This window comes from Seriola dumerili, unplaced genomic scaffold (assembly GCF_002260705.1).
Source record: "Seriola dumerili isolate Sdu_G_001 unplaced genomic scaffold, Sdu_1.0 BDQW01000169.1, whole genome shotgun sequence".
Classification (NCBI taxonomy): Eukaryota; Metazoa; Chordata; class Actinopteri; order Carangiformes; family Carangidae; genus Seriola; species Seriola dumerili.
Window position 1 is genome coordinate 3,221,239 of NW_019174424.1, and position 20,407 is coordinate 3,241,645.

At 40.6% G+C, this 20,407-nt stretch overlaps 1 protein-coding gene and 1 non-coding gene across 2 annotated transcripts; both read left to right on the forward strand.

Annotated features, from left to right (window-relative positions):
* The first annotated feature begins 3,745 nt into the window (after positions 1-3,745).
* On the forward strand, positions 3,746-9,577 carry LOC111227203 (uncharacterized protein C16orf59 homolog). Its single transcript, XM_022752632.1, has 9 exons — positions 3,746-4,083; positions 5,428-5,486; positions 5,847-6,441; positions 6,530-6,583; positions 6,679-6,757; positions 6,994-7,138; positions 7,462-7,557; positions 8,423-8,616; positions 8,748-9,577. Exons 1-9 carry the CDS (start codon positions 3,980-3,982, stop codon positions 8,895-8,897), a joined length of 1,476 nt encoding a protein of 491 aa, XP_022608353.1. The 5' UTR covers positions 3,746-3,979; the 3' UTR covers positions 8,898-9,577.
* trnat-agu lies at positions 4,484-4,557 on the forward strand. Its single transcript has one exon. It is a non-coding gene; the product is annotated as a tRNA-Thr (tRNA).
* Positions 9,578-20,407: the final 10,830 nt, after the last annotated feature.

A 20,407-nucleotide genomic window follows, 5' to 3' on the forward strand; every position in this document is an offset into this window, starting at 1 on the left:
TGCTTCTCTACAGAAAGTGCTGAGGACACAAATTCACAACACAAAAGTTTGTACTTCTCACGACACAAGGAACAATATGGAAGCACGTTGCATTTACAAACGCAACTGCATCAAAATTTCACTATTTCACAGTGATTTTACAGAAATATGCAGACAAATCTCATCCTACTTCTATATACAGTTAATATTTTTAAACGAATTATTTTTACACAGTGTAAAAGTACAGTAAACCTACATTTGGAGAAATGTTTATTAATGCATTGGATTTTTTAAAAATACCGATTACTTTTGCTTTGGTGTTTTATGTGTGAATGGTCTTAGATTTATGATATTACAATAGAAGGCTAACTATCGGTATAAGCTTATCATTTTGGAAAGATTTGCTAATTATTCAGTTTTTTTAAAAAGAGGAGTACGACTATTCTAACAGTCAAACATCAAATGTTTAAAGTAAGATATATCATGGAATTATAAGGAGACGCATTAAATTTTAGTAATAGATGTTTAGCATTATAAAGATAATTACGGTAGTGTAATTTTTAATTGTCATATACTCAGCAAGATATTGAGACAATATGGAGATAATCCTCTAGAGTAAAAAGAATTTTCCTCTGGAATAATATTTTAATAATAATATAATGAATTTGAAGTAAAAATTACATAAAATGGAAACACTCAAGTAGCTACCTCCAAAAATGTACTTGAGTAAATGTACTTTGTTATATTCCACCACTGGCCAGTTTAATTTTTTGTTTTTTTGTGGAAAATCCACATGGTAATGAATAGGCTACCAAGCATATAGTTTACTGGTAATAATCCATCAGGGCACTGTTGTATCTTATTGCATCATATGTCACACAACAAGTAAGAAACTACAAAATTATCCCAAGACAAAGAAATAAGACCATACCAACAGGTTAGAAGAGAATAACCACCAGATGGCATTCGCACCAAGCAAATGTAATGGTCTGGCAGATTTCACATTTTACTTACAAGTTGAATACAGATGAAAAAGCCCAATCAAATCTTTTTTGATCTTATTTATAGCCTTGTTCGTAGTTTAACTAATGTTTTACTCAACTATGTTCTTGTTTATAATATGCATGAGCATTTTCTATTCATTCCAAATTGGTGGATGCATAATTTTTTGGCTTTATAACTGGTATTATTACTACAGTTAAGTTAAGTAGTTAAGTATTACTACTAGTCAATATCAGTTGTACCCAGTTGTACCCAGCATTCCTAATGTCTTCCCCATGATATGCATCTTAATCTTTGTTATCCAACAAATTACTTTTTGGCAACACCCTCTATTGCTCTCTAAGGCCATATACTGAAATGATTACAAAGTTGCAGTTCCTACATAACCACAGCATCAGTGTTATCATGCAATTATCTCTATTATCATAGTATCCATTGTTGTGTAGTTAAATCAGCTCATCTGTTCTTATTTAATAAAGCGTCAATACAACGCAACCATTTTTTGTACTCTTTCCTTCTTTTCAAAGTAATATCTGAGCACAACATTAACAAAAAGGAGACTGGAACAGATTAATTGTCTTGTGTCAACACAAGACTTACACCTGGATTTTTCTGAATAAAAGACTGGCTCCCTATACACTCACAAGATATTTATACAGTTCTTCAGAAACTGTAGGAGACACCACTACGGAGCCAACATGTAAGGCTCAGTCTCAGTCATACTGTATGTTCGCCTACATATATTAGGCTTGAACACTTGCATTTTCTACATGAGTGCTTTACCAGACTTATTATTTATTACAGAGGAATAAGATAAGATAAAGATCAGGAAAGGATCAATTTATCTAATCCTAAGAATTGGAGCATTAAACTGAGGAGTTTGGCATTTTAGGCCTACAGCAAAACTCAATCACAAATGTTCATTGTTCAGTAAAACACATGTGAAGAATTAAAGAAACAAGTAAATTATAGGTGTGAGATTTAAAGAGATGAAAGGGAGCGGAGCTGGAGCAGGGCACATAATTGTAATGAATAGTCCACTATCTTCACAGAGTGTGCCATGAACACAATGCACAATGTACTGTGAACATAATGCACAGAATGCATGCACTGTGTAATTACAAAGAATGCTTCCAGATTAACAGGTGTTTGTCCAGAGTGAGCCCCAAACACAGAGGCAACCACAATCTTACCTTTCTCTCCACAGTTGAACCGTAACATGTTGGTGTGGCCCTCGTGGACAATCAAAACAAGTTTCCCTCATGTTGTCTTGTTTACAACATGCTGTTGGAGCTCTCTGCCAATCACAGATCATAGTTTAATAATCATTTTGCAGGTGGTTTTGTGTACATATGATTCATACATGCTGTTCATGAATTATGTATACATAATTTAGGTTAATTGTTTGTGTTGCTGAGTAAATTTTTCCATTAGTGTATGACTGAATGTAATGTGTGTTTTATATATGAGTATATTGATTGTGCCGAAGTGTGTGTGTGTGTGTGTGTGTGTGTGTGTGTGTGTGTGTGTGTGTGTGTGTGTGTCCGATATTAGTCTGGCAGCAGGCAGCAGTGTCAGATGCCTGGTTGGCGGGGCAGCTGAGTGCCCTCCCTACCCCCAACCGCCATCACTCTGCTACTAAGGCCAGGAGGCTGGTGGGGGGGGGGTGAGCTAACAAGATGATTCACTGCCATCCAATGGGGATGGCAAGCTGTTGCAATTACATTAAATTGCTTTGGGAAGTGCCACTGTGCAACTGATGCAGTTCAATAAGGGAGGAGGGGGATTTTGGTCTAAAGACTCTCATGGGGGAAGGATTGAAAAAATTCATAGCCTCTTAGATGGTAATTTGTCCAAGACAATTTATTTATTGCCCATTTATACATGAGAGCCATAAAACAAACCATGTTCACTCTCATGAATGATTTTTTTACTTCTTTTTTTTTTTTATGCCACTTTGTCTGGTCTGCTGAGGACTCCACACATGGTTTCAGTGTGCTGATGACTTTCAAATGCTACATCAAAAACACATAACATATCTCATAGGAAATGCAGGTGATCGCTCATTGACATAGCAACAGGGATCTAGATCTTTGGCTCTTTTTATAATGTTAATTAAAGCAGCAAATCAACAACAGATTGGCCAAAAGTTAGTCATATCCTGTCTCTGTTTCCTCTTGCAAAATTTTAATAACTGTCACTATAGGGGCAACAGTTTTACAAAACTATAAATGTAAAAAGGCTACTTGGGAACGTAATTATAAATTTAATGAACCTTGTTGTTGAAATAATAAACAGCACTCATTAAAGTCATCATTTGCAGTTGGTAATTGAGATAATTTAGGGCCTACTATTACACATTTATGAGTCAAGTTAATGAGGAGGATTTGAAAATGGGTGCAAGTAGAGTCTTCACAGTGGTTTCTTTTTTCTCATCCTTCTCTCTGATGGTAGGTCACTGAATTTGAACATGCAATGTTTATTAAGCCTAAAAAGTGAAATAAATAAAGTCTCTCTTTAAAGCCTTGTTGTGGCAACATGAAGGAACAACGTCCTCGTATCTTCGTAGCTATGCCATTTCTCGCGAGAACTGACAACTTCGTTGTGGCGACTAAGCCATAAAGTTTTAACTGTCTTTGTTATTGTACGTAGCAAGTTGAAAACAAATACGTCATTTAATTTGTTCGCACAAGTTAGATGGGTGTTATTGTGATAATTAGCTTCTTGAACATTTGCACACTGCTTTACGTTGACTCTGCTGGCACTAAGAAAGAAATGTGACTTCCGCATCCGTTAAATTCGATTTCGCGGGTCAGCACGAAATAGCTCGCGTTAAACTGTTCGTATGGAAATACATGAAACAATGATATATTCCACACACTTTTGAGCGATTTGGTGTTAATTCAGTGTTTCAATCGATAGTTTAACAGTTAATCATTTCTTGCGTGTTTTCACGGCAGACAAATAAAGTCAAAGTAGAGACAATCCAGACACAAGCATGTCAGTGCTGTCCGTGGTTGAGCAAGCTATCAAGTCATGTAAAGCTGAACAAGAGAAGATCAATGACAGTATTCAGCTCTACAGAGAAATATTACAGACCTTGTAAGTACTGTACATCTCATTAACCCCTCCGTTTTATCACAGCTTTCACTCGTGAAACTAGTGTCTCTTTTGCGTAGGAACATAAACTCATTTTAACTTTACAATTACCAAACAATGTTCTTATCAAAGAAGACTTATTCATGTAAGTTAATGTATTTATATGTGCATGCAAAATATGTAATCGGTGTTGATATTTGATCTTATGTCTTCTTAGACCCAGTCTGTGCCTCTTGTACCTTTCATGCAAACTGGGGCTAATATACTCTGAAACAGGCACTGAAGTCAAGGCGATCAAAAGTAATGTTGATCGTATGCGGGTCCTTGTCAAATCATTGAAAGTATTCGTAACTCTCACCAAGAAAATAATAACTTGAACATCTGCGTGTAAGGGCACCCATCCGGCGCTGTGGCTTAGTTGGTTAAAGCGCCTGTCTAGTAAACAGGAGATCCTGGGTTCGAATCCCAGCAGTGCCTTTTCCACCACTAACTCGTTTCACTTTCGTCACTGAAAACCACAGGGACAAATGCAGTGATAGCTGTGGACATGTGCAAGATGAATAAACAAAAAGACAAATTTGTCTAGAACCACATCTAAAATGAAGTTTTTGGCAAGGCCCATTGTACTGTCCAATATTTTTCTGCAGTACTGTGCAAAAGTTTTAGGCACTAAAAGTAAACTAGGGTGCTTTCAAAAATGATTCCATTCTGATTATTATTATCAGCAAATTTGCCAGTTATTTTCTCAATTAATAGATTAATTGTTTGGTCTATAAAACATCAGAAAACTCAAAAAATATCATGTTGTCCTGGAGTACTTTATGATTTGATTTGAAATATCTTGTTTTGTCTGACCAACAGTCCTCAGCCCAAAAATATTCGATTTACTATATTGTAAGATTGAGAAAAGCAGCAAGCCTGGAACCACCATATTTTGGGCATTTCTGTTGACAAAAGACTTTTAACAATTTATCAATTATCAAAATAGCTGCTGATGTTTCCAATGACTAACCAATAAATCATTGTAGCTCTAAGTTTGTGTCACCATCAAGTAGCTATATCCACCAGAGATCGCTGATAAGATTATTTTGTCAACTTAATTTTTAATTTTTCATCTTTTTTGTTTATATTAAAAAATATGTATCAATTTATATATTGTAACATTGGATTTTTAAGCTCTCACATATTGATATCAGTATTGGCATCAAAAACCCACAATGAACACCTAGGCTGTGCATATGTTACTTTCTATTATACATTATATACTGCTGTTGCTCAAAGTTGCTTAATTATGCTCCTCTTGGTTAATTTGAGTCTGTAGTCACATGGAGGTTTTTTTTTCCACAGAACACCACAACCCAAGAAGGACTCTGAGGAATCTGAAGGTGCAGATGCTGCTGCTACAGGTAATTTTTAAAAAAAAAAAAGAAAAAATAACATGTATCAAGAAAAATCATTTTCACATCTTTGGTTAATGTAGTCAATTAGAGGGAGATGAGAGCAGTCATGTATAATGTTATGACTGTACCTGTTTTAAATAGTAACACTTCTCTCTTTCATGCCTTGGGTCCTATTTAATAGTTCTATTCATGAAGGTTATAAATTAACAATGCATGTTCTTAAATTACTATATATTAACTATCCATCCTTCCAATTATGGCCAGGTCTCTCTTGTAAAAGAGATAATAAATATAAAGATACTTTCTGGTTAAACATAGGTTAAATAACTAAACTGTAACCACTTGTTTCTATGCTGCTATCTTCAGACACAAATACCTTACCAGGGGAGAAGGAAGATATAGAATTGCTGGAGCGAGTACTGGAGAAAGCCCTGTGGGTCCGCACTGGCTCGGGAGCATCTAAAAAAGACCCAGACAGAAACAAGCAATCTGGACCTCGAAAGGAACCAGGCACTTCAGTTGTCACATCAAAAGGTGTAACACAGTCATCTGCACCATCTAAAGGAAGTGATTTGACCATCAGATCAACCTCTAAATCTGCCAGTCTTGACAGAAAAGAGCACAAAAAACCTGGATCTTCACTATCCTCCTCACTAGGCGCAAGACCTTCAACTAGCAACAATCCTAGACAGTCCAAAACCACAAATAATAGAGGCACAATCCAGAAACATCCTGTCTCATCAGCTGCGGCTGTGCATCACCAGGCAACTAGGAAATTGCAGCAGGCTGGTTCAGCATCTGGCTCTCCTGATCGCTCTAAAAAAAAGACTGTTAAGAGCAGCATGCTGAGTGTTGAAAACCTGGGAGAGGCTGCAGCTATCCCAACACCTTCTTCAAATAACGCAGTGCCTTTCTCACACACAGATGAGTCTGGAGCTTATAGTTTGCTTCAACACACCAGGTATGTTTTTACATAAGTGGACAACCATGCTTTGTCGGTCTCAGTTGGAAGAGGTGAGTTAATTCAGTTTGCCTTTGTTTTATGGCAGGATACCTTCAGAGCAGACAACAAAGTGGAGATCTGTAAGAAACAAACAAAACAGGTAACCAAAATCAGTCTGTTCATTTTGTGAAAATACTACACTTTAATCCACTGTTTTGCTTTTGTACTAAGTTTCTTTCTCCACATTTTCTTTAGGTTGTGGGACAAAGTTATGGCTCTGCAAAGGAAACCTGTGGCAGGGAGGAGTCACTTCATGGAGAGAATGAGAGCAACGGTATCCTTCCTTTTCCTAGTGGAGCCCATGAAAATGGGCTGGAAAGCCTCAGACATGTTTTCCATGCTGTAATGTTGAGCTTGAGAATATAATTGGTTTGAATTCCATGCTTAGTGATACCCAGCTATAGCAATTTAGCATGTCTCTGAACAAATCTGAGTGATATACTTTTATTTCTCTAAACGGCTTGGGTATCCAGTTTTTTGTCCTTGACCATGTCCCTCTGATCCCTCTAGTTCCCCAAGGATTGGCCGTGTGGCAGCCCAGATCAGACCAGGGCTCTGGTCGACAGGCTGACTCACCAAGGGTATGACCTCATCCAGCACTGTCAGACAATGGAGCTTCTGGCCAAGGTGACTCCAGAAACAGCCACAGAGCAGGGTGAATAACACATGCAAACACACACAGTTGGGAGCAGAGGAATGTGGAGAAATTAAATAGATCGATGACACAATTGTGTGGGTGAGAAGATGATAATTTGGGAAGAAACTGCACAGGGAGTTGGCAGGAAGTGACTGTGAGACCCCCCCACTGAGCATTTGAAGATTTTCTCTAATTGTAAAAATAACAGTTACTGCAAACATGAAACTAATTAACATAGTGAAATTAAAGAAAAGAAATCCAGTTGCCTCTGCTGTAACAGTGCTTGTTAGTTTAACTGAAGGTTTTGTTTTTTTTTTAAATGATCATTTCTGTCTATGCAGGTGGTAAGAAAAACAAGCATGACTCCTACCCGACACTTGAAAGGTTGCAAATGACTGCAGCAGAGCTCCAGAACTTTGCAGACCAAGTGAAACAAGGTAGGAATCCCGTTTCACCATCACATAATCTACCTTTTCAAACTATGCATTTCCTCCTAAACAAATTACATGTCAGCGTGTCTTCATGAGCAGGAAAAAAAACATTACTTAAAAGATTTATTCCACCTCACAGAATTGCATAATAAAGAGGACATTGGTGGAGATATCATGACCCTGTGTTTGAATGACCATGTCTGGGTGTCAGGGTATCACTCACTCAGTACCTACAGTACGTTAGAATGTTAGAATTCCCATCACCTCCAATGATACAATTATAATGAAGCTGAATGCCCAGAGAATTTCCATTTGCATTACTCAAATGACCGTGTCACCTTCAGCAGGGAGTTTTGTTTATGTTTACCAGTCATAGCTCCAGTGCAGCAAAAGTATGTTGCTAAAGCCAGTGTGAGAGACATTTTCCAGTCATTTGTAACTCCTTGCTTAGTCCACACACCTCTGATGTTTTGACTATATGCATCCAATCTAGCATCTCACATCCAATATTCAGTAAGTATTTTATTTCCGAGCGCTTTATTTTCCAGAGAGGGATTTATCGTTTATTGAATTTTAACAGCATTTGAAAAATGATTGAGATGAACGTAGCGTGCTAACGAGCTAATGCGGCCTCTCCATCTTGGCATATGGAAAATGAAAACAGAGCTGCAGTGAAACCTCAGTGCCAGATCAGTACTTTCCTTGGCCTCGACAGATCCCCTTCCCTGTGACGGTGGGGTTTTAAAGCTGTCTATCCTGACGTGGCTAGGCAAGGGCCTAGCTATTTAAAGCTGAAGCAGCGGAGCAGAAAAACGTTTTAGGGTACGGTTGCTCACGCTCACAGTCTAAAAATAACTGTATTTTCCGTTAGAGTGGGAAGCATGGGATCGATGGAGGCCAGAGGGAGGTTGTCTTTGCCCAACTGGGGCAAATGGTGTGTGGGAAGATGGGATGATCGCACCCCTGCCCCTCACTGTAACCTACACAACAGAGGCAGACCTCCGAGAGCTGGAGAGGCTGAGGATGCAGGTGGCACTGCTGCACCAGGAGATTAACCTCGAGCAGGTACGGGCTATATTCTTCAACCAGCTGATAAATTATAAGTACATCACACACTTGATGGTGCAAATCTGTGGAGTAGTACTCATTAACTACTAAGAAATAATGTGCTGACAGTCTTTTCTTCTATGTGACAGGCTCTGTTGGACACTCTGTCCCCTCAGCTCTCATCTATAGCACCTGGGCCTGGACATCCCAACGCCAGTGTGCTGAGAGACATGTACTCTCTGCTGGGTGAAGGAGGGGAGCGTTTCCCTGCCATTGTCCAGGACTCTGAGCCTGATTGAACACAGAACATACAGTATTACACTGAATTACCAGTTTATGAGGTACTCCATCCTACACCATTTGCATACATAAGAGAAATGAAACACCTCTCAGTATAATCCAGTCCAGTGCAATACCAGTTGGATCATACCACTCTGACACTATCAATTAAAGAAGAAGAAGTTCACAAAAATAATATTAATTGCAGGACCATTACATTGGATTGCTTAAGACTAAAGAGGTGTTCTTAATAAAGTGGTAACTCAAGATTATATTGTCCGTGAATCAAAATCCCAGTCATTATTGTGAAGAATCCGTTTTTTGTGTGCTGTGATAGTAATAACTTGAAAGTCTGACTGAAAGAAACCTAAGATTGTGATTGTTTATCATCTTTGTTAATGTTGTTTCTGACTGTGAAGTGCTGTACTTACAATTTTGTCACTGTCCTATGAAAATGTTTTCAGGTTTGTGACAAAGCATTTTTCAGACAATCTAGTGGGTTTTAAAATGGTTTATTTATCTTTGTGAGCAAGAAAATTTCAACTCGTAAAGAAACACGTAACCCTTCTATTTATCTGAAATATTCAAAGTCGCCAATGTTGGAGAGACGTGGTTTTCATCGGAGAGCATCGAATTAAAAATGTTGACATAAATCTGTATGGCAACACATTTGCATGTGTTTTACGGTCTGTAATTTCAGTTGGTCTTCTCATAAATATTTTAAACATCATAGGTTTTTTTCTAATGCTATTATTATGTTTTAATGATATTTCATTTTATATTTCTACTACATAACAAGTAATACTTAGAGTAATATGTAATGGAAAAGCTTGCCCAGGAGTCACTAATGGAGTCTTCCAGCAGGTGGCACCCAACTCACAAAAGAAGTGACGACAGAACTCACTAGCAGATGACTAATTCTTAACCACTTGTTGAGTTATTACTATTGCATCAAAATGAGTCAGTTTTTTTATTTTTCTCACTATAGTATTTCTCCATATGATGTGTTTGTATCTATGCTGGGCTTTTATAATCTGGCATACAGTGAATGATAGATAACACATATGGGGCCAATACTGCGTCTCCGTGATCTGTGAAAATTGGTAATCACGTTTTTGCGCATCCCAAATGTAATGTGAGGGTGTATGTGAGATGCAGGAGGGCTTGGAGAGGCCAAAAAGGTTCGTGCCCACAGATGACGTGTGGATGGCACGGCCTGTGCCAGACTGGGCGACAGGTGGCGCTGGGTTCACACAGCAGGACGTGGGTGTTTGAGCCCTGCTGCACCAACCCTCATGTACACACAAACCACGGGGACTTGCACACCCAAAGCTGGCTGAGTCACAGAGACAATGCACTTGGGGGCCCGGCTCCCTGTATGCTGCAAGCTGGAAATGGATTGGTTCCCTGAATAGAAGAAGAATAAAAAGAAGAGTATAAAAGGGAGAGGACTATTTCAACCTCAGATTGTCTGTTACCTGTATCTCAAACAACAGGAGCGCATTCATTCAAACCACTGCTCCTGACTTAACTGAGACATATGAAAGCATGTTCACAAAGCTTCCTCTGTTCCAACACCATCAGTTTCTCACCACTCATGGACTTAAGCCAAGTCATCTGTATGGGACTGTAGCAACGTGCTGCAGGCTTCTGGTCTGCCCATACAGTCTTGGATCAGTCTGTGTGAAAGGAGTAAAGGAGGAGGCAAGGATGCATCTTTGAGATAACGTCAACACTACACAAAGGGCCCAGTGGGAGTGGCGCCTACGCAACTCAGCCTTCCTCTGACCTGCATACATCAGCTGCTGCCTGGTTCTGGCTGTCACCAATGGACCTTTTCCACTCCCACCAGCATGGCCCGGCCCTGCCCAGGTTACCCATGTCTCACGCCTTTGTCCCATATTTCTCACGCCTCTTTTTGTCACATAATGGAAGATCCAAAGAAATTTTACTTTCCACGGAAGAAGCTTCATTCTCTTTCCCATGTCAGCACTGCTGTATGTCACACACACATTCTCACACAGAGAGCGACAGTGTTGAATAGCCTCTTCTTTGTCATACACATTCCTTCCTACTTGTTCACTTTTTTCACCCTTTTCATTTACACTCTTTGTCTTTAGCCTTAGTTCACTCGAACACTGGAGTCCAAGTACAAATCCACAGAAACCGAACAGTGCTACCAAGAATCCACTTCTCTCCTTCAAATGCTTATTGCTCTTGAGCATCTCTTTTCTCTTGCACCCAAGCCCTCGCAAACACATTCCTCCCTTTCCCTCTTTCACTCCTCTTTTATTCATCTACAGTTCTGTTACCGATTGAGCTACAGCAGAGATTCTTAAATCAGTATGATCATCAGTTAGGCTACAGTAGGGTTTATTGTTTGATTTTTCTCCACCATTCATCCGGTCTAAAGACAACTCCCTCTATCCAGTTGTCTTTTCTGTAAAGGCAAAGAATACAGTTGTCCTCTGCAGACAGAGGCATGTTAAGCATTTATATGAGAGCATTAGTTATCTCATAATCTGATAATGTGTGCCTTGTGGGCTTTAAAGAGCAACAGTCCTTTCATTTAATTATGAGGGAAAAACCTGTTGCTAAGCTGAAGTCATGCAGGTGTTTTATAAATACATAGAAATGCTTTTAAAACCCATAATCAAAACTTACTGGTTGCTGTGTTGTCCATCACCTACATCTTTGCTCTTTTGACACCCAATATGTCATGGACCATGGTCTAAATCTTTTCAGGGGCTAAAACTTTCATGTGTATCAAAGAGGCCTGTTGTCTCATTACACATGTTCAACCTTAAATACGCTTGTAACCTCAGTTTGCTTTCCCTACAATTGTACGTAATGTCACATTGAAACTCCAAAATTTCTACTATAAATATTAAGTTCACAGCTTTCAATTTTCAAAAAAGCGTGGAAAGAAGAAAAAGAAAATAATATGTTGCCATAGTAAATTCAGTAATGCCTGAAAATAAAAAAACATAGACATTCAGCTGTGCACACACTTTTATCCTTCCTAACATGGCTTTTCCGATCTGGGGGAGTAAGATTAGCGAGCTTAGGAGAGAGAGCTTTCTTGATTGATTTTCTTCGATCATACAGGGGGATTAATTACTACTAGGTTGCTTTTCATTCAGAAAGGACTGGCAGCAGCAGTGTATGTGGGTGGGAAATGAGTGGGGGCTGTTTGAGTGTCACATGTGGACATGCTCATTAGTGTACTTACACTTTCATTATAGAATGAATGTCGTCCTACAAATCAGTGTCTTCAGGTGTCTACATGCGCTGTGTGGGTGGCCGTAGGGTCTCTGTTTTATGTTGATGTCCACGCAATATCTGTTGAGATGCAATGGTAGCACTATTACTGTGTAATAGCCGTATGGAGGCAACACATCTGCTGTTGCCGTGTGGGATGAGTATGGAGAAAGAAGCTTTCCAATCTGATATACTGAGGGATTCCCTTCTCTCCTCTGATTTCTAGACAGCAGCAGGTTCGTTGATTATCCAGGGGGGGGCTTTTATATTGCAGGAAAACAAAAAAACAACAGCAACCATGACAAAAAAGACTGCAATTGGGAGGCAGTGATGGGGAGATGAAGGCAAGAGGGAGCAGTTAACTCTGCTCCCCTCCCCCTTCCTGTGCTACATCAACCCCTATTCTCCCAGTTTCAATGTTTGACGTCACACAAAATGAGACCAATCAGAGCACTTGGACTTCCCCATTTTTCCTCCCTTGCTCCTCCCCTTCTGGTCCTTTATATATCCCCCATCACTACGTTCAGCAGAGTGTACAATGTGCTGCCAGAGAGCCAGCAGACAGTGTACAGAGAAACAGCCAGAGAGGGAGGGAGAGAAGGGGAAAGTGTGAGTGGATTTCAGCGCTGACTTAGAAGCCTTCATCTGACACACTCCAGCCATTCCTGCTCCAGTCATTTCTCCGGTCTCATATAGACCTCCTTCTCCTTTCTCTCTTTCTCTGCCTTTGTCTGTCTCTCTCTGTTTCTCTAGGCCAGAGCTGACTACGAACGTGATCCAAGAGGCCAGCGGTGCAGCCTGGGTTCGGGATCCATCAGCCCACACCATCAGGATGGGCTGCACAACAGGCCACCTGGCATGCCAACCTCAGCCCCAGACCAGCTCGGGGCAGGAGGGTCAGGCCCTGGAGGCTGGTGGCCCCAAAGTCCCTGACGTGCTCTCCTCTCTGGAGCGTCTGTCCCAGGCCACTGGAGGCATGGAGAAGTCCTGGTACCGCTGCATTTTTCCCTTTGGAATCATCTCTTTGGTCATTGGTGTAGCAGGAACGGGGGTGACATACACCTACAATGACCTGCCTCAGACTAAAGTGGTGTCAGTGGTGTTACTTGTCATGGGTCTTTTGCTGTTGCTGATGGCCACTGCCTGTTGGACTGTCCATAAGAAGAAGAGAAGGAAAAAGAAAGAGGGAGGTTCATTTACCTCTGAGCAGTGTCCCCTGTGAAGCACATGGGGAAAACAGTTAACTCGAAAGTAGAGACATACCCAGGGCCGGGAGCTCAAGGGTTGGCTAAAGAAGCCACCACTTCTCCTCCTCCCTGTGCCAAATCCCCTCTATTCTTTATCACAAACTTTGGCTCAGCTCATACTGAAGAGGGCTGAGAAATCGTAGAGAATGGAAGGACAGATAGACAGGACGCTGAGGATCTGTTTAGTCTGTAAGGTTTGGACCATTTTGGATTGGCACGGAGGGATCACCAATGCCTCACACGCTCTTTTATCATCAGACAGCAGGTGTCCAGTGTCAAAACAACCTCAGAGGAGACACACACAAATATGCACTGCACACTGCATGCATATTTACACGCACGGATACATAGCCCCTTGCAATCCTCACTCACATATGCACAAGCAGTCCCAGTGTGAGCTTGCGCAGACACCTAACACGCTATGCAGAGCTGCTGCTGGAGTCAATGCTGGCGTCACTAGGCACGTCAGTCACAGCATTCCTTCTGCCAGGACAGGTGACTCTCCAAGAGGCCAGAAGTGGGCCAAAGATGGCAACCCGATACCCAGCCGAAAGAGCAGCGCACTCGCGTCAGCGGCCAGCGTCATTCACTCGTCCTGTGACACCGCAGCAATGTGTTGGGGGCTTTTTTTACGCAATGGGAGAGTGGAACTTGAGTCCAGCAGGATCTTACTGGCATCTGTGTGGACGGTGAGCTGGAGAGGGCAGAGGACCTGCAGGGGAAGTGGAAGTTTTTTGTCTGTGCTGAAATAAAGATTCTGGTGAACTACAAAGGAAACAAAGATTTGCACATATGGCCATGTCCATGCCAAGAAAGAGAATCTTTTATTTACGTAACATACTCTTCAGGGCCTTTTGTAGCTTCAGTTCCATGTTACAAAGGAGTGTGGCATTGACTTTCTGACTGACTGATTGCCCCCCTGTCAATGTGCGAGCATTTACGCCCCGGCCTTGTGTCTACGTGGGGCACCCCAACTCCACACAGGGCAGGCCAGGATTATTGAAGGACACTGCCCGAGGGGACATGCCACTGCAGGGGACACTTTGACTGATCCTGCTCCCCTGTGGCCCCTCCCGCTTAGTGCCTTGAGCAAGCACTCATGGAAAAAGGCTCTGTCGCATTCCCCCGTTTCCATCTGAACTCCTGACAATTCCCCCCCCTGCTCTCTTTTTCTTTCTCTCTTTATCCCAACAACACTCTCCTCATCCATCCCATATTCCATCCTACATCCCTGGGTTTTGACTTAATCCACCTCATTTCCCCCCTGTGATATAGCCCAGGAGTTAGCGTCTACAGCCACTCTTAAACTTAAATGTAACCCCACTCCACAGACATTTAATTTGCTCTCTGTACCAAAGAAAGTGGATCATTCTTAATAGTAGAAAGCATATTTACTGAGAGTGAGTGTGTCAGTCTGAAAATATGGTACAAGGCTGTGCTCTTTTGAATACTGATTACTGTTTTTGCTCTAAGTGACGCTGGGGTTTCCCTTTCATATGCTTTTTCTTTCTGAGAGAGCTGGTGAATGTAGCTGCACTCCGCTCCACAGCTGTGAATAGGTGCTTTCTGTGGGCGTGTGGTCTCACAGGATGAGATACACAATGGCATTTTATTCTTGTCTTAAACATTCTTTTTTCCGTCACTGAATGTAATGTGAGATGGAAAACCATGGAAGGAGAAAGCGCAATGTATAGAATGTATAGAAACTGAAAGGAGTCTAGACTGGTAGTCTCAATGTGAAGGACTGTGGACTAGCACTCCTTCCTGGCTACCAGACTAGTGACGCTTGTTGCAGAGTAAAATGTGTCTATGCATTCAGAGGTAGCAGTTAACACACAATGCCAAAGACTGTCCTGAAGGCCAGCTTGCCAATTACAAGGCTGCAATTGCCTGCCTGTTTCAATAGACATCCAGCGGATCAGTCCATTCTCCCACCTTTTTGCAGCTCAGTGTGCACTTAGATGTTCTGTTGCATACTGATTGTCAGCCAATCTCTGTTAGTTTAAAGGGGAAGGAAGGGAAGACGGATGAAATAAGGAGGTAATGGTGGAAGACAAGAGCAGAACCCGCAAAGTCATTCCTTTCACTTTTATGTAGAAGGAGGGAGCCATCCCTGTGGTTAGATTGGAGTCAACCATCATGAACAGAGCAGTACTATTCTTAGGGGATATGATGCATTACTGGCAATAGCAGTGAAAATGCAGAGTTGATGTGGAGGCTTTTGTGAGCCTTTTTCTACTGTCAAAACAGACATAACATACAGTAGATCTGTCTGGATTTGTAAACACTTGCATACTGTATGGCCACATCAGTTTGTTTCAAAGTAGACATCAAAGAAAATACTCATAAAGAGTATTCATGAGCATGTTTTTGTTTTTTTAGCTCAGTGCAGTGGTATCCTCTGAATGGTGAGATGAGAAAGAAGCCCTAGGATTATGTTACATTACATTATTGCAATGAAAACATAGCAGGCTGTCTCAATTCTCTATCCGTCTATCTATCTAACTGTCCGTCTGTCTCTGCTATCTTCAGACCTGTTCACTTGGGTTATCTTTTGCTGTAGTCAGAGGGCTGTACATGGTTGTAGATGTAGATGGAACATTGACAAGATCATCAAGTGGGCAGTGTTTAAGAATCTATGACAGAAAAGCTGTTGATGCAAATAATCTTCTGTCTGTGGTTGATATTTCCTCTGTTAGTGCTGCCTAGCCACATATGTGATGTTTTTTTTCTCAGAGAAAGGTTTTGTGGCACAGTCATCCAAAGGCCGAGAGAAAGAAAGAGAGTAGGAGGGTGAGAAACAGAGTGAGCAAAAAAGCTCATGAAGTGAAGTACACACACTTTTACTCTGCCCTGAACTTTGGCTTGTGTATCAATGCAATTTTCACATGTATAGTACACATTTTACTATGTAGTACATTGTAGTTGCATAGTTGTACTTGCTAATTTTCAAACTATATTGTGTCAGTGTATTGTCACTCAAAAATTGATGGCAGGTGACCAGAATAAGTTTGTTAGAGATGTGAAGTGATTTCCCTTCTGCCTTCTCAAAAATAAAAGGGAAAATCTACCTCTCTGCTGTGGGGGAAATATGTCCCTCACCCAGTAGACAGCCACACTGTCTGCCAATGCTGTTCGTCACTCCAGTGAGTGACACAAATTATGTTTGTTTGCGTGCCCTCTAATATTTGGTGCTGTATATATGACTATTTTATATTTGTACTGTATATTTCTACGTATATGTAAATTTTAAATTCTGTATTAAATAAATGTAATGTAAACACCTTGGTCTGTGATTTTCTAGTTTATAACTTGGGGAGAAACTTTGTATTAAACTACTTTACTCACTTACTAGATTATTCAGAATGGTGTATGAGCAGTATGCTTTATCCTGATAGACCTGGATGAACCTCCAGACAGGGCTGAAAATACAGAAGATAGATGGGAAGTGGATAGTGAGAAGACAATAGACTGACACAGTTGTGACTCTTTTGAATGGTGTGCACATTAGATTATAATTGTCACTGCACCACCATTAACTTTGAACATAAAAAACCCATTTGCTTGACGAGAGCACCTGAGCTTCCCCTGTGCTTGAAATTTTGATGCTGTATATAGACCCATTGCCATGTGCTGCCCTGCCAGCTTGGATAACTTGGTCAGGTACCCAGTGACATGCGGGATGCTTTGGTTGTTATGAAAACAGACTGTCCAGTACCGAGCAGAATGAATGACACCCCCTACTGGCAAAATTATAAAAGAGGCAAACTACCCTCATAATGACAAAAGATATTCTGTGTGTTATTAACCTAAAAGACTGTGAGTAAGACGGGTAAAACCGCTCAGTTCACTGGGAGCTTATTTTTTTTATTTGTTAAGCATGAAAACATTTTATCATTCACTGGTAACTATGCTGGGAATCGGCTGTGGGTGTGGAGGGAACTGTGTTTATGTCTGGATAAAGGGTGGGGAGGCCAGCAGGGGCAAAGTGCAGATGGGGTGGAAGTGGTCAGTTGGATTTCTAGGGTCAGCAGAGATTACAGGAAACCAGATGGGAGCAACTCATCCGCCTCCCAATCTCCAGGACTTGGCTTCAGGCCCAAGAGCTATTTGGCGTTTATCATACTTTGCATTATACAAAACTGACATCAGTTTAATTTGCAGCAGCCAGCAAAACATGACACTATGAAATCTGGATTTGAGCCATACTGGGGCCTGATGACTCTATTTATGTTTTATTCAAATTCCTGACTAACAGCATCTGCGTATCTAATGAGTCGCTGCCTGCTGTTGGCTCCAAATCATACCTTTGTAGTAGGATGGAGTTACATTTCAATTCCTCCTTAACTACTAAAACAGCTGGAGACAGGTGTAAATGGAAATCACACATGCTTGGCTAGACAGTCAAATTAAATCACAAACAAAATTAAATTAAAATGCAGTCTGAATGTAGGTATTGTAATAAAATCAAATGTGATGAGAAGCTATTGGATATCTGGATGAGTAAGAATAGGAGACATTGCAAACTGCCAATGGACAAAAAATAATTGCAAAGTTTGCTCTATTCCCACATGAATCACCTCTTTTATTTCCAATCTCCTCTTAATTTGTCATCTGCTGTGTCACTCTGTCTCTCTCTATCTTAAATGTCAGTGTGTCAGTCCGCAAAAGCTTTTTCAAAAAACTATTTTCTGCTGTGTGTTTCATTAATTAATACCTTACTGCATGAGGGGCAGCTCTTATGAATAAACTGCTCAGGCGTAAAGTTGTCACTCTTGCATCTACTTCTCAGATCAAACTCAATGACTTCCTGTGGGAGGCAGCATCTTTATAACAACACATCTTTTCAGTGAAATTATGCTGAGAAATAATGGATGCATGGGGAAAAAAATTATAGACTTGGACTTCATAATTTTGTGAGCGCATGGAGTATGGTTTTATTGCTATAATTATTTTCAATTTAGGTTAAACGCACCAAGCAATTTCTTTTCCCTATAGACATTGCTGGTCACTTTGTGTTTTACTGAGAAACTGGTTGTGATGGGTCGGAGTTTCTATGGAAACAGTGACTGCATCCAATCGAGGATGTCACAGCCTCTGCCCTGTTTGAGGTCACCCTGTTACGAGATAATTTGATCATACAACACTTCCAGGATCTCATGCTTCAACTGCCACAGAGAAAAATAGCTGAATTGTATTTTCTTAATCTCATTCACACATCTAAGTTCATATTTATAGAAGAAGAAGCCAAGAAGTTCTCAATTGACTTGCCTTATTGTAATAAGTTTTGGGTATTTAAAAATTATATTAGATGTTTTTAGATTCACCCTTAAAAAATTTTCTTCTATTCTTCTCAAGGGCAACTATTGTGTGGTAGAGGTAATGTTGAACACTAGCACGTATAGGTGATAATGAGATCGGATGAGCTGGTGATCAATAAACAGTCTGAAAGGAACAAATGATTACTTGTGGTAGTGTACTCTCTTTCTTTATGACCCTCCTGTAAAGACCAGCAATTAAGTGGACACTATTCAGCCAAGGGAGCAGTCTACTTATTCCCAATGGGGATCCAACACAATGGCCTTAATCATCATGTAATTTCCTCAAAGGCAGCTGCGTCACAGGTTGAAACCAATTTGTTGCTTTATTCGTTTACATCTCTGCGTGGTCACACAAATATTGATGAATTAAACTGCTTTATGTGTGTGTGTGTGTGTGTGTGTGTGTGTTTCTGTGTGAGAGAGAGAGAGAGAGAGAGAGCGAGAGAAAGAGAGGGAGAGAGGTGGGCAAAAGGACACAGCCCCCAACATAATGATTTCTTATTCTTCTCCTTTACATGGAACACATCAATAATCTTGTTTGCTGAACCAGGGTTTTCATTCTTTTTGCATAACCTTTGTTCATACTTACTTAGGTTTACTTTGGGCTTCTCTTTATTCCCCTATAACCCTTCCAGGACCTTTGCAATGTAATGTGTGCTTCCTTGCTTTTATATCTTGTGTCTGTGGCACAGTCTGCAAAAATGTTAATGTGCCTTCAGGCCTTTAGCAGAATATTTCAATTTTCTTTCCTACTCTTCATCATACTTTGGTACATTGGTACAATTTCTCTACCTGAGAGGTTGATGTGTTACAAATGTGGGTGACATACATTTTAAAATGTAGCCTACATTTGTTTTGTCAGATTTTAGAGACACAACACAATAATGTGGGCCGAGTGGGCAATTAGTGGGGGTTTCATTGACAAGATTTTATACAGATGATTAACCAAAGAATCGTTGAGGCAGCAGTTTCAATCTCACATAGAGCTAATGAAATAAGATTAGGGCTAGATAAGCCAAATTGTTTATTTGTTTATTTGTATGACTATCTGGTATAAATGTTAAAGTGTAAATAAATAAACAAACACAAAACATCTTAAAATTAGCTCTTTAGGCCTGAACAGAGAAAAATCCATTGATACATGCTTTAAGAGCAAACAGTTTATTGCTTTTTCAGCCAACATTTGCTCTGTCTGTGTGTGCTAAGGACAGACACAAGCTAGATCACTTTTAATCATATTGTGGCACAAGGACCCAGTGTTCAAAGCACTTTCTCAGCTAGTTGAGTGGGAGTTCAACTGGTGGAATCTGACTGTGCGCCTGTCTCTTTAAACAGGGTACCTTTAAACTTTATTTTCTGTTCAACTACATGTCCCACAATCCACAGTAAATAGGTGGTTCTGTGGACGTGCTTCATAATCAGGTCAACCAATCATAAACATTCACTGGCGAGCGCGTACTTCGAAATTGCGTTACGTTGTCCAATGATCTTCTGATGTTTTGCAGTTTATAAACTGTGACCAATCAGTGCCACCGATGCTCACGCTGACCAATCAAAAGACCATTATGGGATAGATGGGCGTCAACATGCGTAACCAATAAGATTGAATGTGGAGTTTAAACGGTGAGCGCGGGCGGTCCTAGAGTAGCTGTGGGGCGGGTCGACCAAGTGGGGACGCGTGCTTGAATTTGAATTCAAGTT